We start from the raw sequence: 24,130 nt of genomic DNA on the forward strand, positions 1-24,130 counted from the left end.
TTAAATGTCTCCGCCATCTTATTTGTCTTTACTTGACTGTCTTCATTATTTAATATGACTTCTTGGGTAAACACATGTTTAGCACAGCACTATATTGAAATTCAAAAAGATGCCTGCACTGTGAAAGAGAATATTGGTGATTTCAATCAAGATATTTGTACGTCCTTGTAGACATCCATGCGCACTCCCCCAAGTGATTATAAAGCTTACTTGATACCCTGGGCTGGTGCAATTTTTACTCACCCGGGGTATTTCTGATAAAGCTTATTGTCACCATCTCCTTTGGCATCTTCCGTCTTTTCTTCTTATTGGTCCAGGCAAGTACACACACCACAGGATAAAAGCTGAAACTACCCGTAATCTAAAGGCAATCATAACATACAAGCCATCCAATGCTCTGGCTATGGGGGAGGGTTGTACTAAAATGTGTCAGTCACTTTAAAGGGGAACTCCACACAAACATAACCTAAGCTTTTTGAAAAGTACACATAATTTCAAGCAACTTTGCAATATACATCAGTTTAAAAATGTGCAGATTTTTAATGGTTTGGAACAGTTCCCTAGGCCTCTTCTCTTCTGCTGATCTGTTTGACTACTTTGCTGAGCTGGCTGACTACTGTTACTTTGTATCAGCAGCCATTTGTCCCTGGCCTGCATCCTCCAAACCCCACAATTCCCTGCACACGTGATTTCAATAAGGAAAGGAACATCACAGTGCAATGCATTGTGGGTTATGTAGTTCCTGCATGCTGTCTGTGAGCTGTGGAGAAGTTGTTACTATTTGTGACATCAGTGTTTAGTCCCTCCTCCCCTGACAGAATTGAAAATGATGCAGAAAGAGAAGAACTGTTAAACAGCTGGATTTCAGCATAGAAAATGGCATTTATTCATACTTTTTGCATAAATGGCATTTATTCATAATTGTTTTTTGGGTTGACATTACCTTTAAGACTTGTAACACCTCCAGAAGTTAGTAAGGCCTGCAGTGATAATAAGAAAGCTATCGCTGTAGCCCCAAAAGTTGAAGGAAAACTACCCCCCCAAATGAATACTTAAAGGGGACCTGTCACCCTAAGAAATAATTCCAAATAATTTTTTATCATGTTAGTTGAGCAAAATAAAACTTACTTACACTACTTTTATTATTTAAATTGTGTTTCCTTCAGTCTTGGAATTACACAATCACAGCAAGCAGGCAGGAGCCATTTTGTGGACACTTATTACGACAAGTTGTGTATCACCCAAAAATCTTGTGTATATGCCCGAATGGGGGACCTAATGCCCATACACATTTCCCTACACAATTATAGAGTGTGGAGAGAGCAGTAACATGTAGGAAGTTCTGAATGGAAATTGAAAGTAATTGACTGCCCCACCTCTATGCCTCAGGCATTGAGGCGGGGCAGGTAATATTTGATTGACAGCTCAGATATTTAAACACCTTTTATAATAGGTATGGAATGAAAAAAACATTGAGTTCCATGTTTAATTTGCAAACAATATTGTTATATAGTTTTTTATGTGTAGGTGACAGGTCCATTTTAAGCAACAGATAGTTTATATCAAATAAAGTGGCATATTAAAGAATCTTACCAAACTGGTATATATTTATGTAAGTAAATATTGTACTTTTACATCTCTTGCCTTGAGCCACCATTTTGTGATGGTCTGTGTGCTGCCTCAGAGATCACCTGACCAGAAATACTTCAACTCTAACTGTAACAGGAAGAAGTGTGGAAGCAAAAGGCACAACTCTGTCTGTTAATTGGCTCATGTGACCTAACATGTATGGTTTGTTTGTGTGCACCGTGATCCATACAATCCCATGGGGCGGCCCTTATTTTTTAAAATGGCAATTTTCTGTTTAGCATTACCTAATGGCACAGACTACTAAAATAGTATATTATTATGAAAATGGTTTATTTACACGAAGAAGGGTTTTACATATGAGCTGTTTTATGCAGTTTAAGACCTACATTGTTCGGGAGGTATAGCTTTCCTTTAAGTAAACAAGTTCCTAGACTAGAGGAAACTCAAGAACGATGTGGGACATCTAGTGTATTTGAACATTTTGATGAATTTTTAATATAACAAGCAACCCCTTCTTTTAGAACTGTTCACGGAAGATTTAAAATAATCAAGTGACAGCTGTTTTTTTTTTCCACTCGCTTTCTGGGTCTTGTTTACTATTTTTTCCTTGGAGTCTATGTTGGCACGGTAACAGGTTTTTTTGTCACGGAGTCGTATCAGGGCATCTGCGGGGCTGTTCAGTGTTACTAACAAAACAGACTGATGAAAACCTAATTCTAACACTTGGAAAACAATCCTTTTGCAGATTGTGTAACTTTCACATAGTGTTGGTAGGAGAGTGTTCTACTGACAAATATTCCAAAAATGGATTGTCTTTATTCAATTGGTTACTCCGGTTCAAATATATCTATTAGAGGTTTGGGATGTGTTATCCAGAATGCTCTGGACCTGGGGGTTTCCAGCTAATGGTTCTTTCCTTAATTTGGATCTTCATACCTTAAGCCTACTTGAAAGTCATAGAGCGGGTTGCATGTAAGCTAGAGGACCCCGTCAAAAGCAGAGGAGGGGGTTACGTCCCCCAAAATCTTTTTAGAACAACTTTATTTATCATTGTTAATGCTCTTGCTTTTGCACATATGATGGTAAAGGTCTCCTGCTCAAGGACAGTTTCAAAGTAGAATCAAAATAGAGAGTTATGTAACAGATTGGAATGGAAAGTACTGCCAAAACAATACTTTACCCGTGCATTGATTTATTTTCTTTCCTCACATTTCACTTACTCCATTTTCGGTTTAGCATCCTTCTAGGAAGTAAATGTTTTCACTAGCTCTTGAGTGAAGAAAATATTTCATTGAGCACCATTAAAATCAATTATTGATAGGCTGAAAAGTGAAGAAAAACAAAGGTTATATAGTGAATAAAGTACCCCCTCTTGTAAAATATAAGGATATTATAAGTTACCGAGCAGTTTCATGACCATATAAAAACACGAGGCCGAAGGCCGAGTGTTTTTATACAGGTCATGGAACTCCGAGGTAACATAATATCCTCATATTTTACAACTGGGGGTACTTTATTAATTATAATACACAAATTTTAGTGAGTCATGTGACAGAAATTACATCACTACTCACCGTTTATAACTGATGACATCACTACTGACTGTTTATAAGGATATAATTTACAAGATATTCATGGCTTTTGTGTATTATATAGAAATAAACACCTGTCCTGTAGTAACTAAGAATAGCTTTAGAATATGTTGTTACACCAAAACATGAAAGTACTTCAGTTATAATGCAGTGTTGCCCTGCGCTGGTAAAAATGTTGTGTTTGCTTCAGAAACACTACTATAGTTTATGTAAATAACCTGCTGTGTAGCCATGGGGGTAGCTATAAAAAAAGGCTCAGATTTACATAGTGGATAACAGATAATCTCTGGTGAATATTCTGTTTCTACTATGTAACCTGTGCCTTTACACCTTTTTCTAAACTGAGTGGTTACACAGCAGCTCGTTTATATAAACTATAGTAGTGTTTCTGAAGCAAACACGTCTGTTTTATTAGTGCAGGGCAACAAAACCTCCTATTTTAATTACTTTAAAGGAGAATGAAAGCTAGTGAAGCAGTTTATTGCCAATAGATTAGCCACAATAGTGTAAGCTATACGACTATATTTATTCTGCAGAATGCTTAACCATACCTGAGTAAACAAGCTCTTTCTGTTTATTTAGGATAACAGCTGCCATATTAGCTTGGTGTGACATCACTTCACTTCCTCGTAGCTCTGTGTTCAGATTACAGCAGTCAGAGGAGGAAAGAGGGGGGGGAGGGAGAGAGGAGCAAACTGAGCATGCTCAAGCCCTGCCCTGGAGGTTTAAGATGAAAGAAGGAAGTCTGATACAGAAGCCCATGTGTACACAATAGAAGGAAAAAAAGCATTACTTTGAGGGTTTACTGGTGGATTTATATAGACCTTTCTGATAAAGCTAACTTAATTTTAGCCTTTCATTCTCCTTTAAAACACTTTTTTTGGTTTTATTGTTTCTTTAAGAGCTAAGATGCTGTAGATGCCTAGAGATTTGCATTACCCTTGCCAGTTCACCCATAAATTAACATTTAATATGTTATAGAATGGCTAATTCTAAGCAACTTTTAAATTGGCCCTTTTTCTTTTATAGTTTTTGAATTATTTGCCGTCTTCTTATGACTCTTTCCAGCTTTCAAATGGGGGTCGCTGACCCCATTTAGAAATCAAATGTTCTATAAGGCTACACATTTATTGTTCTTGCTACTTTTTATTGCTCATCTTTCTATTCAGGCCCTATTCATATTCAAATCCATGCATAGTTGCTAGGGTACTTTGGACCCTAGCAACCAAATTGCTAACCATGCAAACTGGAGACCTGCTAGATAACTTCAAAACCAAAAATATAAAAATGAAAAACAATTGCAAATTGTCTCCAAATATCACTCTCTACATCATACTAAATTGAAGAGAACAACCCCCAATAATCCTGTGTACAACCACTTGCTTTAAATAGCAGAAATAATTGTAGTTTTCCGTGTTTGTAGGGGGCAACCTCACAGGACAATACGGTACCTGTTTACATAAATTGACAAAATGGGAATTGCTTTCCATTCTAGAATGTTGCTTCTCGGCTCCTCCTCCTGAAGGGCTACATACAGTCGGTAATTAGCCCTATAGTTTAAGAATCACGTCTCTATCATGTACCTGTTTCATGCTTAATGCCCGGGAGTTTTCCTGGTATCCGGTGGGCCAGTCCGACACTGTGTACCTCCAAACAGAACCTCCTGCTTGCTGCCAGTCCACATGGGGCTACCAAACAGCCAATGAAAGACCTTATTTGGCATTCCCTATGACCTTTATTCAAGTTTGTATTGCTCCCCAATTCTTTTTACACTTAAATGTTGCGTCCAAGAAGCAAGGATTCTCCCCTAAATGGGTAGTTTTCACATAGGACTCATTTTTTATAGTTATTCATATCTCTTAGGGAAAATAAAAATGATTTCTTTTAATTATTACTATTGCAATATATACTTTCTGATCTCAAAATAATACACTGGCTGAGAATGAGTCTCACAACCTGAAAGGGTATTGTTCTCACAGTTTGTTTTAGCATTTTCCCTAAAGTTTCCCATGTGTTTTGTTGCTGGAATGACTGGCCCAGCAGCTGTCCAGATTAGAAGTATGGGCTTTCCAGTTGCCTGTATGCCAAAAAAACTGTAACCTTGGCAACCCACAGTCCAAGATGAGATGGCAAACAAGTTCTAGGGAGGCCCCAAAAAGTGAGTGAGAAAAGCAGCTGGCACTTGATTATATGAAATTTCGTACCAGCAGTTTTAAAAGATGTGATATCTTATTATACGCAATGGGAATGAGAAATGCATTGCTTGTTAAAAATAATAAACTAGATTTATTCAGCTGTTCGTTCACTCTTCTAGCGGTTTAGGGCCCTTTTCACTTCTGTGACATTCTTTACACCACCACTACCGTTTCATGATGGTCTTGACTATTTAGGGCTCTGCTTATGAAGCAGGAATCGAAATTCGAACACGTTTTTGAAGGTCTCATGAACTACGGAAACCTAGGCTGCTAGAAAAAGTGGCAGAATACGTAGTAGGATGGGTTTTAAAATTCGGAGGAATCATTTCCTCACTGGTGTACATAATATGGAATTATTCCAAATAAAGGCATTTTTTATTCAAAGAAAATTTGTGGTGTTGTACTTCAAGGAATGTTAAAACACTAAACCAGGACCCATCAGGGTTTTTTCAGTTTTCTTTTCAGCCTGACCAATTAGTTTCCTCCTTTCTATTGGTCACTATATTGTTTTTGTTTTAATTCTTGAAGTGTCTATATTTCCAATATACGTTCAAATAATATGAAAATGAAATGGGGCTGAAAAAAAAGAGAACATGGAAGAGTCACACAAAGAGGAAGAATCACAGGAGAAATAGCGAAGGAAATAAAACGGAGAGGCATGAGTGGAAAGCCAGATGAAGGTTAAGCCTAGCCTCCATACTCCAATAATTTTTGCTATGGATACAAATAGAAAATAGGGATGCACCGAATCCAGGATTCGGTTCGGGATTTGGCCAGGATTTGGTCTTTTTTTAAGCAGGATTCGGACGAATCCTTCGGGGGGAGGGAAACCACGTGACTTTTTGTCACAAAACAAGGAAGTAAAAAATATTTCCCCTTCCCACCCCTAATTTGCATATGCAAATTCGGTTCAGTATTGATACGTTCCACTGGTATCAAACTCCAGTTGCTGAATAAACATTAACAGGCAAACTAGAGTGTGATACAGCCATTACTCTATAAAAGAACAGTTCTCTAAGGGGCAGATTTATCAAAGGTCGAGGTGAATTTTCGGATGAAAAAAAATCTAATTTTGAGCTATTTTTTGTGTACTTCGACTAGTGAATAGTCAAAATTCGATTTGAATTTCAAAAAAATTAAAAAATTCGAAATTTATCATGTACTGTCTCTTTAAAAATTTGACTTTGATCATTCGCCATCTAAAGCCTGCCAAATTGCTTTTTTTAGCCTATGGGGGACCTCCTAGAACCTATTAAGTCAATTGGTGGACTTTGAAAAATCAAAGTTTTTATGGGGAAAAACTTTGAATCGAATTCCTTCGATTCGTACGATTCGAATTTGGCCGAATATGGACCTATTCGATCTTTAATGGACCTATTCGACCAAAAAAACGTCGACTTTCCATTGGTCTTTTTGAATTCGAATTTCGAAGTTTTTTCAATTCGAAATTCGACCCTTGGTAAATATGCCCCTAAATGTCGTAGTTGTGGGTCACTCACCCCATCTAAAATGCAAATGCTCTGTTAAGGCTACATATGTTATTACTACTTTTTATTACTATTCAGGCTCTCTCCTATTCATATTCCAGTCTCTTATTCAAATCGATGCATGGTTGTTAGGGTCATTTGGACCCTAGCAACCAGATTGCTGAAACTGCAAACTGGAGAGCTGCTAAATAACCCAAAAACCACGGATTAAATAAATACATTTTCTTAGAATATCACTCTCTACGTCATACTATAAATGAATTTAAAGGTGAATAACCCATTCAACTAATGCATGAAAATTGTTACCCTGTCCACAAATCATCAGCAATTTTACTGCTGGTTGGCAAAACTACTGTACAGCCCTGGCCAAGAAAACAGAAAAAAAATGATGCATACTTACAGTGTGTTCTTTCAAATAAATCCTCCAGGGATTTCTTGTTTGACTCATCTGAAATAAGAAGCTTTTTGTGATGTGATGCTATTAGTAATGCTTAAGCTCAATTCTTCTTAATAGCCGCTCCCAGGTAAATCATGGCTTGCGCTGAACTGGTTGGTTCACCTTCGAGTGAACTTTTATTATGGTATTTATTATGTTGGCTAATTCTAAGCAACTTTTCAATCGGTCTTCATTTTTTCTTTTTTATCGTTTTTGGATTTGTCTTCTTTTCCTGTATCTTTCCAGCTTTCAAATAAGGGTCACTGACCCCATCTAAAAAAAACAAATGCTCTGTAAGGCTACAAATGTCTTGTTACAGCTACTGTTTCTTCCTCATCTTTCTATTCAGGCCTCTCCTATTCATATCCCAGTCTCTTATTCAAATCAATGCATGGTTGCTAGGGGAATTTGGCCCCTATCAACCAGATTACTGAACTGGCAAACTGGAGAGCTGCTAAATAAGGCTAAAACCACAAATAAAAAGAAAATAAATTGCAAATTGTCTAATAATATCACTCGTTAAATCATGCTAAAAGTTCATTTTAAGTTGAGCAGCACATGTAAGAAAGCCGATAGAAGGGCAGAGTAGTAGTTCTAATTAGAAATAACTATTATATGTAAAAGACAGGTATGAACTGCAACAACCAATAATGGCCTCTCATCCTACTATCAACAGATTTTCAACAGTTTATTACAGATGATTTATTTACAAACCAGGGGAATAACAAAGCAAAAGTAAATTTGGTCCAGCATTTGGCAGTTTATATATACCGTAGTTAATCGGGAAAATAACAGAACAGGGAAAAATACATAAAAATATCATGAGTTATCTAGCTCAGGGGTCCCCAACCACCGGGCCGTGGACAGTCCTGAACTGGGCAGCAGAACAAAGAGTGCGGTGTGCCAAATTTGACGCCGGCGCACCCCTCCTGACCCCCCGACCCCCTCTGCCCCCCCGGTCCTAGGAAAAAAATTGTCTCTTTTTTTGTTCCCCTGGCCACAAAAGGTTTGGGACCCCTGATCTAGCTCATACCCTGGTAATTGCTGAGGGAATTATACCATACCACATTATTTAAAGACAATGTAAACATTAAATAGAAATGTCACATTTCTCAGAGTGCTATTCTAAGCAGATTGCTTTAATTATTTAGTTGAATGTGTCAGAAGAAACAAGTAAGTAAAAAATTATTTAGCAGCGTGCTCGGCTCTATTTTCCCCTTCCTCTCACTTTTATTTATTAAGTTAAGTATTTGTATTCAGTTCAGCCAGTCACTTGGATTTGACTGAATCCTGGCTGAATCAATTTGCTGCATTCCTAATATGCAGAGTCAGACTGGAGGCCCATCGGGGCTTTTGCCACAGGGCCCCCCTTTTCTTTGCCAGAAAGAAAATGCCAATATACCGCCCAATGACAATTGGTCACCCACTGTGCGTATGGGGTGTATTTCAAGTGCATTTTTGGCCAAAATTCCCAGGCCCGGATTTGTGGAAAGGCCACCTAGGCCCGGGCCTAGGGTGGCAGGATTTTAGGGGGGCGGCATGCTGCACAACCACACCCACATTGGTTCAAAAACACTGGGGATGCGCTGGAGATACAACCATTTTTTTAAATTTCCCATGCGCCAATCCCCATTGCTCCTGTCCCCCTGGAGGGGAGAGGGGCAACGAACGGCAGTGGGCCTAGGGGCGCCCACTATGTAAATCCGGCCCTGAAATTACCTCGTGTGACTGCTTGAAGGATATGGAAATCCTTATTCATTAGGGTTGTGCCAAAAAGTTTTATCCTCTGGTCTGTGTTTTTTTTTTAAACTGGTAAATGTCCAAGTGCATGGAAAAGTCGAACCTGGTGTCTTGCGTGTGCCGACTCTGCCAGTGGCATGCTGGGAGTTGCAGTTAAAGGGAAACTTTACCCCCAAAATGAATATTTAAGCAACAGATAGTTTATATCATATTATGTCGCATACTAAAGAATCTTACCAAATAGTTATATATATTTAAGTAAATCTTGCCCTTTTACATTTCTTGCCTTGAGCCACCATTTCGTAATGGTCTGTGTGCTGCCTCAGAGATCACCTGACCAGAAATACTACAACTTTAACTGTAACAGGAAGAAGTGAGGAAGCAAAAGACACAACTCTGTCTGTTAATTGGCTCATGTGACCTAACATGTATGGTTTGTATGTGTGCACCGTGAATCCTACGATCCCAGGGGCTAAATCTTATTTTTTAAAATGTCAATTTTCTATTTGATTACCAATGGCACATACTACTAAAAAAGTATATTATTATGAAAATGGTTTATTTACATGAAGCAGGATTTTACATATGAGCTGTTTTATGCAATATCTTTTTATAGAGACCTACATTGTTTGGGGGATATAGTTTTCCTTTAAGCTGCAGTTTGCCCACCTCTCCTTTACAGGATCGGACATACTGAGATCAGCATTTCTCTAGAAAGTGCCTGACCAACAACTGGTCAGTATTTATTAAACAAAACAGTAGAGTGGAGGTTATCCCTATCAGCTGCTTTCTTTCCCTTATACAGAATGCCATTTTATATATTTTTCATAGGACTAAATGGCCACTGACATCTCTGATGGGTTATGTATGTGTCATGCGTTCCGCTTCAGTAACCCATAGCAACAAGTCAGCAGTTAAATGATGCAAACAGATCAGTGGCTACTATTTTATTTATTTTTTGCTGTTCTGGGGCAAATTTTACTTGTGTTAATATATAACCACCCTTGGTTTCCCGCTGCCACCAGCAAGCAGTGACCTCTAGCAAAATGGGGGGCCGTTAGAGCAGTTTCTGTAAACTCTCCCTGCTGTCCTGCTATGACTTGTACATGCAGGTGCATTTTATAAGGGATACATATTCAATAAATATAGAAATAGCTGTGTCTGTGCAACTGTTGTTAGGGAGTAGGCACCACTCTCTGGGGCTGTAACTAGGGTTGCCACTTTTTCTGGAAAAAAATACCGACCTTCCTATATATTTATCTTTTTTCCCTATCCCTAACATTGGGATCAACCATCATTTTTACCGGCCAGGCTGGTAAAATACCGGCCAGGGGGCAACCCTAGCTGTAGCCCATATTTTTTGTGTGCCAGGGAAGCTGTATAAATGCTAATGGCAATTCCCCAGTGTTATCTCTGAAATGTTTTAGACCCCTGTCCTTTGCAGTTTAATATTTGTTATTTCTGTTTTTTTTTTTCCACATACTTCCCATGTTTTTCACAAGCTTTTTCCAAAAGGCAATTTGCCCCCCTGCTGTGAATAGTGAGGGGGCTGCCGATCTTGAGAACATGTGACCCTTTTGTTAACATGAGACAGTAAGGAATAATGTCCTCACACAGGCACAATAACCAATAGATGGCAGTAAAAGGACACAGAGATTGCAGCTGCCTAAACAAACATAAAGGGGGTTAAAAAAAGGAGAGAGAAAGAGAGAGAGAGGAAAAAAAAAACTTGTGCAAGATGGCGTTTGACTGGAGGGAGAGGGAGCCCCTCTGTGCAACCCCTGGCTGCTGAGAGAGGGGAGCAGGCAGCCTGGGAGGGAGGCTGCACCCTACATGGCGCTGGGAAGGCTATCTCTGCTGTGGGGTTTGCATTGGGCTGGCTGTGTCCTGGTGGTGGCTGCAAGTAAGTACTGTGCATGGGGGGCTGATACACACGAGGTGCTGCTGGGTGATGGCAGAGATGCAAATAATGATGAAAGGTTTGCATGTCCTTCCCTATGGCATGTAACCCTGCAGGGATCTAAAGGGGCAGCATAGCCATCTGTGCAAATTCTATGGCACCCTTTGTTTGCCAGATCAGTCAAGTCTGCATTTCAGGAATGAAAGGATGGATGCAGCATTCCAATCATGTGCACAACATTGGCACCCAGCGGAACTGGGGATGCTATGAGCACATACATATTTGATTCCTTATATTATTATGTTTTACAGCAGTATCTAACCATTTGTCTCTTCCGGGGGTTGGGAGTTATTGATCACCAAGGGGACCGTTACATTGCTGGGATACTCACATATGCCATATAGAAACCCTGCCTCCATTGCATGAATATTTATCCCACTGTTGTGAATAAACACCTTGATACACCGTCGGTTTCATTGACATCCCGGCTAGTAAAAGGCCCCATTGACTCGCTGCCCAAATGCTGTAGCATGGATGCCCTAATGATGCTGCACTGACAAGCTCATTTATTATGCCTTTTTGGCACCTGGCTGCCTCGCCTCTTGCTACACTTTCTATCTGCCTCCATTAGCAGCTTGATAAAGTGCTACTACAGATTGCTACATGATAGCTCATGGATAATGATAGAACTGGGATATAATGATTTTATTATCTTATATCAGTATTCATTGCATGTTTATTCTAACATTGGGTGGACATTTGACCAATTGGGTGTTTAGCAGCCGACTAGAGTTTAATGTGAACGTTTACCCTTTCAGTGCATGATTCTGGGTTCTAACCTGGCTTAAAGTTAGACTTTTGGGTGCCCCTTTGTTTTATTTCTCCTGATGCTAGACGACGGTGCAGCACTGGGGAAGAAGTGCCCCATAGGGCAAGACGCTTGCTTTATTACATGTGGGGGGTGGATCGCAGTCTATTATAGAGGCTGCTATGCAGAATGCTGGCTGTGTGTGCTATTGGGATTCATCCAATCCAGCATCCTGATGTAGGGGCATACTGAGCTGCCAGGACCTTGTTGCAGATGCAAAGGGAAACTGGTGATTTTGGCACCCCCTGTGTTCTGGTAGAAACTCATCATAGCCTGTCTCATTTAACACACAAAGCTTTAGCACCTGTTAAGTGTGAAATGTTGGGTAGTAAAGTGAGTGCCTGTACCAAGCTGCAATAACAGATGCAGACTATTATATGTCACAGCTCCATGAATTCCCCTCCACCACCACCACCACCATGCCAGAGGGTACAGGGAGTTGTAATCTGCTACAGGTTTTCCTTTCCATGCCTTTGCACTCTTCAGTCAATATATAACAATAAGCCTACTCTGCGCAGACACTTATTTAACTGCATGATTGTAAGTATCGATACCCTATGTGTGGAACTGCCAAAATGCTTCTTCCTTTCCTACCACAGACCAAATGAAACACAAGCCCCAGTGACCAAATAGCCAAGATAACGGTGAACGCTTGCTTGGTTGTAACAAGCAATAACTCTTATTGCATGTAGCATGGATCCTATAAGTTCTATGCAAGATGTTGCCATTTTACAGAGTGATTTGAATTGAATTAGAAAACTGGGCAGCAAACTGGAAATGAGGTTCAATGGCAGTGTGTTGGGAGTTTCCTTAAATGAGAAGGATCTAGGGGGTCTTTGTAGATAACAAGTTGTCTAATTCTGGGCAGTGTCATTCTGTGGCTACTAAAGCAAATAAAGTTCTGTCTTGTATAAAAAGGGCATTAACTCAAGGGATGAAAACATAATTTTGCCTCTTTATAGGTCCCTGGTGAGGCCTCATCTGGAGTATGCAGTGCAGTTTTGGACTCCAGTCCTTAAGAGGGATATAAATGAGCTGGAGAGAGTGCAGAGACTAAGTGCAACTAAATTGGTTAGAGGGATGGAAGACTTAAATTATGAGGGTAGACTGTCAAGGTTGGGGTTGTTTTCTCTGGAAAAAAGGCGCTTGCGAGGGGACATGATTACACTTTACAAGTACATTAGAGGACATTATAGACAAATAGCAGGGGACGTTTTTACCCATAAAGTGGATCACTGTACCAGAGGCCACCCCTTTAGACTAGAAGAAAAGAACTTTCATTTGAAGCAACGTAGGGGGTTCTTCACAGTCAGGACAGGGAGGTTGTGGAATGCACTGCCGGGGGATGTTGTGATGGCTGATTCAGTTAATGCCTTTAAGCTCTATAGTTAGTGTATGAGTATATATAGTTTATGGAGGGGTTTGTATATGGATACTTGGTTTCATTTGGAGGGGTTGAACTTGATGGACATTGGTCTTTTTTCAACTGGATTTAACTATGTAACTATGTAACTATGTACTATGACTAACACAAACACATATAATGTTCGCAGAGTCTAAATCTGGACTGTGTTAGATCAAGTTCTGAAAAAAATTGTCCCTCTAAAGAGCATTATAGATATGGATTTGTTTTGTAAATATGTTGTGAGCCAAAGTATGCCTTACCCTTTCTAAGTGGTTCCTATAGGATTTCTTTCTACTAAACACACAAATGTTATTTTGAGCCTGTGAATGGGTGATCCCATACTGATTCTGCCTATGAGGAAATCTGAAATGTCATCTGTAAGTGTAGCAGAGTGCTTCTTAGTGGTTATAATAGTGGTTTGCCAAGTATCACAAGCATCTCTCTTTCTAACAACATAAAGGGTCAGTATAATATCTATTTTAAGACATCAGATTCAAAAAACAACCGTAACCAATATAGGACCTGTTATCCAGAATGCTTGGGACCTGAGGTTTTCCGCATAACATATCTTTCATAATTCGGAACATTAAAGGGGACCTGTCACCCAGACATACAATGCTGTATAGTAAAAGTTCTTTTGAAATGAAACCCAAAATCGTTATGTTATTAAAACATGCATACATGTTAGAAACTCGTTTAAAAGTCTCAGCTATCAATCATATATTGCCTGCCCCTCCTTTATGTCTCGGCATAGAGGTGTAGTTATACAATGCTATTCCGAGATGTCCAGGGATGATCCTGGGGTTGTAGACATCTGAAGCAGCAGCCACGATGCCCCCCCCCCCCGCTCTGCACTAATATAATGAGCTCAATAGCGCCCTCTGCACTAGCGGAGTTAAAAACTGGAAATTCAGCTCTTAAAGTTACAGGAGATGACTTTTTGCCGTCCTGGCCTCTCACTGCCAAGATTTCTACCCTACCTCATGGCAGTAGCAGCTCTGTAGATGTCAGTGCCCTCCCCACATTCCCCCTCCTCACAATCTAATTGTGTATCCAGTTCATGGGCATCAGGTGCCCAATTCTGACGCATAAACAAGAGTTTGGTATGATGCAAAGCTTGCCTCAATAACAGTCCACAAAATGGCACCTGCCTGCTTTCTGTGATTCCAAGACTAAAAGAATCAAGACTTATATAGTGTAAGTGAAGCTTATTTTCTTTGAATAACATAAAAAACAGGATTTGGAATTATTTCTTGGGGTGGCACGTCCCCTTTGAATAAACCCAATAGGCGACTTTTGCTTCCACTAAGGATTAATCTTAGTTTGGATAAAGCACAAGGTAATCCTTGTTAAAAGATCAGATTTGGATAAAATGGAATCTATAGGCGATGTCCTTTCTGTAACATGTTAACATGTTTCCAGATTAGATCCCATACCTGTGCTGCAAGTTTTAAATAATATTACAAGAAAACATTTTTACATTTTACTCCCCCCAAAAAAAAGTCTGAAAGCAATACGTGGTCATTAGGGATAAAAGCTAATCTGTGTTCAAAGATCAGCTCTTGGTCACTGTCCCAAGGTCCTGTGGGATAATATTTAACAACAGATCACCCTCCTGCCAAATGGTTAAGCAAATCTACCTGCCTCCCAATATTAGTCCTACAATGGTCTAGAACAGTCCTGTACAACGCCTGTGTTACTGAGGGCCGGAATTTTTCTGGCCTATGTGGTGGAGGGCTGGTAATGGAAGCCAGTGTTGACCATGCGCCTTTTAAACCACACCAATTTACACCACACCCATGCTACCTCAAGAACTTTTAAGACCCTGTCCACATTAATGGTGATAACACACCAAAACAATAAATGGTTGGTGCTCACTGCAGGGATATCCCATACCTCCCAACTGTCCTTTTTTCGGAGGGACAGTCCCTCTTTTGACAGCTCAACCCGCAGTCCCTCATTTGTACTGGAAAGTCCCTCTTTTCTATGCACTGAACAGCCAGAAAAAGAAACAAAGTTTCTCACTTAATTGGCTTTTAGCAGAGAGCCCAGAACAGCTAACAGGTGCAAATAAGATACTTTGTAACAATTTTGAGACCCAAAAACACAGTTTAGATAAGGAGAAATATTTTCAAACTTTCATAACCTGCCAACTTTTGTAAAACAAACATGGTAATTAGGGGGTATGGCCACAGAAAGGGGTGTGGTCAAAAAATTGCTGCGCTACGTGCGGAAAATTTTTGTCCCTCTTTTTACTTCCAAAATGTTGGGAGGTATGATATCGGTCATCACTCATACCCTTAAATATACCGTAAACATACCCTTAAATCCATATGCTGCCTCCTCTTCTGTAGATAACACAGTACCCCTCCCCCTCCAGCAACACCTTGGGGCCCTAACAACAATTTCCAAATGCTAATACACTCCCAGAAGAAACCTTATCAGGTTCATATCCCACAGGGTACAGAGTAAGGCAAGCAGAGTATGGCACACACTGGGAGCATAGGGCAAGCAGAGTATGGCACACACAGGGAGCATAGGACAAGCAGAGTGTGGCACACACAGGGAGCATATGACAAGCAGAGTGTGGCATACAGGGAGCATTAGGCAGGGAGAGGATGGCACACACAGGGAGCATAGGACAGGCAGAGTATGGCACACAGAGAGCATAGGGCAGACAGAGTATGACACACACAGGGAGCATAGGGCAAGCAGAGTATGGCACACAGGGAGCATAGGGCAGGCAGAGTGTGGCACACAGGGAGCATTAAGCAGGCAGAGGATGGCACACACAGGGAGCATAGGACAGGCAGAGTATGGCACACAGAGCATAGGGCAGGCAGAGTATGGCACACACAGGGAGCATAGGACAAGCAGAGTATGGCACACAGGAAGCATAGGGCAGGCAGAGTATGGCACACACAGGGAGCATAGGACAAGCAGAGTATGGCACACAGGAAGCATAGGGCAAGCAGAGTATGGCACACAGGGAGCAAAGGCCAGGCAGAGTATGGCACACAGATGGAGCATAGGACAGGCAGAATATGGCACACAGGGAGCAAAGGCCAGGCAGAGTATGGCACACAGAGGGAGCATAGGACAAGCAGAGTATGGCACACAGGGAGCATATGGCAGACAGAGTAGGACACACACAGGGAGCATAGGGCAAGCAGAGTATGGCACACAGGAGCATTGGGCAGGCAGAGTATGGCACACACAGGGAGCATAGGACAAGCAGAGTATGGCACACAGGAAGCATAGGGCAGGCAGAGTATGGCACACACAGGGAGCATAGGACAAGCAGAGTATGGCACACAGGAAGCATAGGGCAAGCAGAGTATGGCACACAGGAAGCATAGGGCAAGCAGAGTATGGCACACAGGGAGCAACGGTCAGGCAGAGTATGGCACACAGAGAGAGCATAGGGAAGGCAGAGTATGGCACAAAGGGAGCAAAGGCCAGGCAGAGTATGGCACACAGAGGGAGCATAGGACAGGCAGAGTATGGCACACAGGGAGCATAGGGCAGACAGTGTAGGACACACACAGGGCGCACAGGCCAAGCAGAGTATGGCACACAGGGAGCATAGAGGATGCTTGATAAAGAGTGGGGAACCACTCAAAATGTTGCATCTTTGTACTTGCTGCCCTGATATGTGACCATTAAAGGCATTTTAAAGGTATAGAGTTTTTGGAGTGCTGTTGTTTGACAAGATTTATGTACACAGGGAGCATAGGGCAAGCATAGTATGGCACACACAAGGAGCATAGAACAGGCAGAGTATGGCACACATAGTTCTTGTGCTTGCAGTATGCCTCTGGCATGGTCAGGGAAACCCATTACAGTCCACTTTACACACTTATGCTGTACATAACTAATGAGAGACGGTGGTATCAGCATTTCAGATGCGAAGTATAAAGGTGGCCATACACGATAAGATCTGCTCGTTTGGCGAGGACGCCAAATAAGCGGATCTTTCCCTGATATGCCCACCAATGGCAGGGCGATATCGGGTAAATACAAATGTTCGGCCCTAGGGAAGAGAATGGGCGCCGGCAGGATGAGGACCGCATCAACTAGTGGATGTGGCCCTTGATTGCCAAAAAAATCAAACTTCCCTTATCGATATCTTGGCCAGTTATCTATCTGGGAGACCTATTGGAAGCCCCCATACACAGATAAGCTTCCGAATTGGTCTAAAGGACTGTTAATGGCAGCTCTAATCTGCCAGTGGATGGCCACCGTTTCCTCTTATGTCTGCACTAATAGTTTTATCCTTCAGTAAGAAGTCCAAAATCATAATTTTTGCATTATGTGGCATGGGGGTGGGGAGAAAATATCAGTTGGCACACTCCTAATGGAAGTACTATGTAACTATGTAACTATGTAAGGGCAGATTTTTTTATAACCTCCTATAGCTCCACAGTGGTTTGTAAGGATCAGAGAATACCTGAGAAATGTTACAGCAAAGGTTGGTCTCTTATGACCAGTGACCTTTATGTGGCCCTTTATATAAAGAATCATCCTATGTTAGTTGTTATTTTTACATTGGTATGTTGGCATCTCGTTCTCCTCCTTTTGTTCTGTTTACGACCTAGTCTTTGTAAATGTAAGTCTGTCTTTTGGACTGAAGTGGCAGCCCATCTGCACGCACATTACTGCATATCTCCTAATATTCTACCAGTGGTGTAACTAGATGTTACTGGGCCCCACAGCAAATTCAATTTATGACCCCAAAACATTAGTGAGTTGACCTATCTTATCAAGATCTATTTAAATTGCTTATTAATTTGGACCCTCTAAACTCCTGGGCCCCCCTGCAACTGCAGGGTCTGCTTCCTTTGTAGTTGCACCCCTGTATTCTACTGTAGGACAAAGGAAGGGCCCTCTAAACAGCAGGACACGTGTTACATTCCTGTATCTATTAGAGGTTTGATATATTTGTAACACTGGGGGAGATTGCTAACTTATCACTAATAATTGTAATTACTTTACATAACAGCGACAGTTACTTTGTATTCATTGGTTTTTGTTTGTAGGTCTTGAGAAAGGACGGCAGAGAGGGTCCAAAATATCAACTTTTGTAAAGTATTCGCTTTATATTATATATAATATATGTACAATATATTATACATATTCTTATTCACCACTGGTAGCTTGGCTTTCAGAAAAAAGCTAGGATAATGGGAGTTCATTTTGAATTGACTTGAAATGTATGGATTCTTTTGTTCCATTTTAGCTGCTAATGCTCTTCAGAGCATTTTAACAGTATCACATTTTCTTTGTGCTTTTTATATTTAGAACAACACTAATACATGGTTTAACCTCAAGAAAAGTATCTATTTCCCTACAAATGTAGGCCCCTGTTACATCTAACTTCTATCCCTGCAAATCTCAGTACAGATAAAAAGGTAGTAGCCTTAGAATAGTGGTGCCTTTACCTATCTTGAAGCTCTTCTCATTCATGTCTCACTCATCTTCCCCTGGATTTCGGGCAGTGACATAACTAGAGTGCGCCGCCCCCCCCTGCCAAAAAAATCTTCAGAGGAGCTCAGCACACTCCGATCCCCAACATCCCGCCCACTTCCCTCCTCCACCCACTTCCCGCCCAGACCCCGCCCCCTCTCCGCCCCGTGCCGACACACTTTGCTTCCCCGCCACAGGTAAGAGCACGGCTGGGGAAAGGGGGGGAGTTCTTGTTAGCTATAGAGGAAGCAGACCTTCCTCTATAGTTACGCCACTGATTTCGGGGTAGCTGTGACAAGGGACAGACTCTTGAGCCCCTACAATTATTGGCTGAAGTTAAACACTTCAGTACCTCCCCTAGTAAAGAATAACATCATTTAATTGTGCTTGTACAATGTTCAAGGATGCCCATGAATCTACACATGTATAATTACCATTTTCATTTCCCTCCTAAGATCCTCCTCTTTAAGTGCAACACGTTAGTAATGTCTTTCATTACTACTAAAAAGGACATTAATGAATGTAGTTGTCCTTCTCTCTCATTAACAGCTTTCAGTGCCTAAAGCACAACAGCACATTGGATTTGATTGTGATACATTGTTGGCTTTTGCAGCTGCTGACATTGCGCTGGGTTGCAGTCAATTGGGTCTAGCTAACACAATAAGTATCATGTTTATTTCTCATCTCTAAGTACAATAAGTTCAGTTTATCAAACTTTAACTTTAGTTGTTAATATCCCCTTTTTTGCCAACGTCCTCAAATGCAGTGAGCAAAGTGCAATTTTGAGCACAATCATCATGTTTTCATGCCACAATGCTGCATTTTCGCCCCAAAATTCCAACAACATTGGCAGGGGGCGCTGCACTTGGCACAGTTACTCTGCCCCTACTAATCAGATTTGCCAAAATAAGAACAGCTGTATGTGCATTTTGTTGCTCCATGGTCACAGTGTTAAGTAGATGGCCAGTAACATCCAACCCCTTTATAGAGTGGAGTCCAAATAGGAAGGATATGGAAGCTATTCCCATTTTATTGCAAACACTACATACATGCAATATGTTTCAGACCTACATGTGCTGAAACTTTATCTAGATACAGTAAATTACATACAAGATGCATGATTATATGTAAACAGAATGAGTCACAAACAAATACCATGTAGTCAAATCATCATTATTCCCACTATTCCATTTAAAAGCTCATTCTTTAACAGAACCTGCATTCTGTATTTGATGCAAACATTTTGGGGGGGGGGTGTTTTGTTGGCAGTTCAGCCATGTTTTATTGTGAGTTTGTCCTACTACCAGCTGCTGTGAACCTCATCTGTACTAATACAGGGTCCAGAATATAATACTGGTAATGAGGATATGGGATAAAAATCTAGAATTACAAGATCTCAGTGAAAAAAGACTTAAGAGTCTTTATTATTCCTATAGTGGTGTCCCTGGGCCATATAGAGGAGTTTGTCATTGCCAGGCCATCCTCCTGGGATTCCTATGCAGAGAGACTGCAATTCTTTCTAGAGGCAAATAAGGTGACAGTCCCTGTGCAGAGATGTGCAGTGCTGCTGAGTGTCATAGGCTCTAAGACTGATTAGATTGTTCGCTCTCTGGTATCCCCCACTAAACCCAGTGACTGCTCATTTGAGGAAATTATTAAGCAGCTTAAAAAAACATTTTGCACCTATAATATCTGAAACTGTTAAGAGGTTCCACTTTAACAGATGCAGCCAGCAGTGAGGTGTATTATGCTGCTTATTTAGCAGAGCTGCACAGATTAGATGAAAACTGTCGTTTTGGCAGCAGCTTGGAATCCTTGGTAAGGGACTGCCTTGTGTGTGGGGTCAGGGATGTAGCACTGCAAAAAAGGCTACTAGCAAAGCACAACCTAACCTTTGCTTTGGCCCAGGAGGAAGCACCTGCTTATGAGGCTGCATCTGTGCATTCCAAGGAGATACAGGCCTCTTCCAGTTCAGTTATTGCACCAGAGCTGCATCAAGGGTATAAAAAGCCTGATATTAAACTACAGCCTGCATCAGCGCAGGTATCAGATCCAGCAAAAGTAAGGTGCCACCGTTGTGGGGGAGGTTACCTGCACCAAAACTGTCGTTTCTAAAATGCCGTGTGTCACAAATGCAAGCGTCACAGCCACATACCGAGAGTCTGCTGCCAAATTGATAATCCACAGAGACCCAGGCGAGCCAGAGCACCTCCATCTGGGGATGCAACCCATATAATAAAAATCCAAAATAACACTACTCAGAAGAAAGCAGAAAGATAATTATGTTGAAAAGTGTTGAAAATGAGCCCAATGCGCAAAAAGAAATACACCGATGTAAAGCTATAAGGATCTAAATGTAGAATGGAGGTAGATACAGGCTGTGATTGCCCACCTATTTTACTATGTGAAGTTAGATTTGTTGACTACAGTAAAAAGCCTGTGGATGTGGTGGGCGCATGCTTCGTTAAAGTCCACTATGGAAAAGATAGAGAAAACTATGCCTCATTATCACTAAGGACATAGAGCAAGCTTAATAGGAGTAGAGTAGTTTGAGACCCTAGGCTTTCAATTAACTGGAGTAAATTACACAACAAATTCCAGACTCTCTGCAAAGTATCAAGACTTTAGCAGTGTATGTAAAAAAGGCATTGGCAAATTTAAGGGCTCACCGGTATCATTCCTTCTTGATCCCAAAGTTGTCCCAATACGCATGAAGCCACGACCTGCACCATTTGCTCTCCTTACAAAAGTATATGCCAAAATATATCGCTTGGTGCAACAAGGGGCACTAATCCAAGTAACCCACTCAACTTGAGCCACCCCAAAAGTGCCTGTACCGAAGCCAAATGGAGAAGTAAGGATATGTGCTGACTATAAATGCAATTTAGAAATACAGAAACATCCATATCAAATTCTTGCTGTCAATCAGATTCTCAGCACCTTGGCTAGAGGAAAGTTATTTGCCAAACTTGATTAAGCACAAGCATACAGGTATGGGACCTGTTAGCCAGAATGCTTGGCACCTGGAGTTTTCCGGATAACAGATCATTCTGTAATTTGGATCTTAATACCTTAACAGGGGAATGTAATAAAAGTCGCAAAGAGCAAAACAATTTGCACCAATAAGACTAAAAATCCACATCTCGCAATGTAATATTGTTCCTTAAACGGTTATTGCATTGCGAATTTTAATTGCGCACTGCGAATTTTAATTGAGCATTGCGAATTTTAATTGCGCACTCATAAGAAGTGCTTGAAGGTGTCGTAATCTTTTGGAGCAAACATAACGACTTTTTCAGTAAGAAGTTTTATTACATTGACTGCGCATTGGCGCAAACTATAAAATTCGCAAACGGTCTTTCACTGTCGGAAGTGGTCGCTAAACAGTTTCCGGGCTCGCAAAAGCTATATTAAATTCGCACAAAGCAAAATTTGTTCGCGCAAAGGCATAACTTTTCGCATTGCGAATAGTTTTTCCGTTAGCGATTTTTATTACATTCCCCCGTTAGTCTACTAGAAAATAAATAAACCCAGTAGGCAGGCTTTGCTTCCAGTAAGGATTAATCACATCTTAGTTTGGATCAAGTACAAGGTACTGTTTTATTATTACAGAGGAAAAGGAAATCAATTTTTAATTTGGAGCTTTATGGATAGTTTCTGCATAATGGATCCCATACCTGTACCAGCAGTTGCAAGTGGATGATGCAGCAATTATCACACACAAAGGAACATTTAAAGATACTCGGTTGCAGTTTGGAATTTGCATTGCACCAGGTGTGTTCCAGAAATGTATGGATGACTGTCTTTCTAACCTGTCATTGTTGAGTTCCTGGGATACAAAGTTGATGCAAATGGGATACATCCAACAGATGCAAAAGTAAAAGCCATTTATGAAACTCCAGTTTCCAAAAGTAAACAGGAGCTGCAAAAATGTATCGGCCTATTAAATTTTAACTATTCCTTCTTGAAAGACAAAGTTACTGTGGCTGAGCCACTGCACTGGCTGCTGGATAAAAATGCTACTTGCAAGTGGTCACCCTGCATTAGCAGGCATTCACTGATGCCAATAGACTTTGATCATCAGATAGTGTGCTAGTACATTATAACTTGCATAAACCTCTTAACCTTACATGTGATGCTTCTTCTTGTGGAATAGGGGCTGTTCTAAAGGAGAACTAAAGCTTAACTAAATAAGTAGGCTAGAAATGTACATTTTTTTTGGGCTTCTTTACCAGCCCAAGGCAGTCCTTTAGCAGGGAAGATCTGTGTCTCCAAAGATGCCCCAGTAGCTCCCCATCTTCTTCACTGCTGATTAACTGCACATGCTCTGTGCTGCTGTCACTTACTGAGCTTAGGGACCCACTCACAATATACAGTACACATATTATAGAAATGTCACAATATAAGGCTGATTAGTAATTAATACAGATAATAACTACATGGCAGCACAGAAACCAGTGCAACTAGCATCAGAATTTAATAATCAACCCTGTAGCATCATCTTATTTTACAGGCCAACCTCATTTTCTGCTGGATTATTAGTGACGACCCCTAAGTTTAGCTTCTCAACAGCTGCTCAGAGCCCACTGAGCATGTGAGTGTCACAGACACTTTCCAAGAGAAGAGAAAGAGACAAGGCAATGCAGATGCTTTTACTTGTAGGCACTTACCTAGTTCTGCTCTGCAGGCATCAGATATTGCCCATATGACAGCTACCGACCCAGTATTGTCTCGAGTGTTGAACTGGGTATGGAGGGGGTGGCCAAAAATAAGTTTAAAAGAAGAGTTCACACCTTTTGAGAAACACCAGCATGAACTCTCTGCATACAAAGGATGCTATTTCTGGGGAAATAGATTGGTAATTCCCAAAGCAGGTCAGACTCATATTCTGAAAGCCCAACATGAGAGTCACCCAGGCAGTGTAAATATGCCCTTGCTAGAAGTTATGTCTGGTGGCCTAAAATGGATAGATACATTGAAAAATTGATAAAAAGCAATGTTCCTTGCTGAACTACCTGCCTGCTAAGGCCCGGGTACATCCATGGGAGGTGACATATAGAATTTGCTACCTTCTTTGTATTGTACATATTGCACTTAGCCAAGTGGGTTTCGTTTAGCTGGAACAATCTTCCCATTATTCCTGCTCAGCATGGGGCCAGCTGCCTTGTATTTTCTTAATTGTCTTAATATGCAGAGGCTGTGGTTTCTCTATAATTGACATTTATACGCCCCGTTTAATTGCATAAAGCAATTAATACAGTCAGAATGTATCCATTGCACATTATCTCTGCAGATGGAACATTATTTCTGTGGAGGAATCTAAAGAGTATGCCTGGATTTCATTCTCATGGGTTGAGTTGAAAACGCAGAATAAAGAATTGCTCTTTATAATATTTTATTTTTTATGTTATTACACATAAGTCAGAAAAGATAAAGGTCTGTATGATTTAA

The 24,130-nt window shown here is 40.8% G+C and overlaps 1 protein-coding gene across 2 annotated transcripts in view; it reads left to right on the forward strand.

Annotated features, from left to right (window-relative positions):
• Positions 1 to 10,591: 10,591 nt before the first annotated feature.
• igdcc4.S (immunoglobulin superfamily, DCC subclass, member 4 S homeolog) overlaps positions 10,592 to 24,130 on the forward strand; it is a 56,014-nt gene continuing 42,475 nt past the window's right edge. For both annotated transcript variants that reach the window (XM_018255252.2, XM_041588198.1), the window contains exon 1: positions 10,592 to 10,943. In XM_018255252.2, the coding sequence (XP_018110741.1) occupies positions 10,874 to 10,943 (70 nt within the window). In that variant the 5' untranslated portion in view covers positions 10,592 to 10,873. The remainder of the gene's footprint in view (positions 10,944 to 24,130) is intronic.

Source organism: Xenopus laevis, chromosome 3S, assembly GCF_017654675.1.
Source record: "Xenopus laevis strain J_2021 chromosome 3S, Xenopus_laevis_v10.1, whole genome shotgun sequence".
Taxonomy (NCBI): Eukaryota; Metazoa; Chordata; class Amphibia; order Anura; family Pipidae; genus Xenopus; species Xenopus laevis.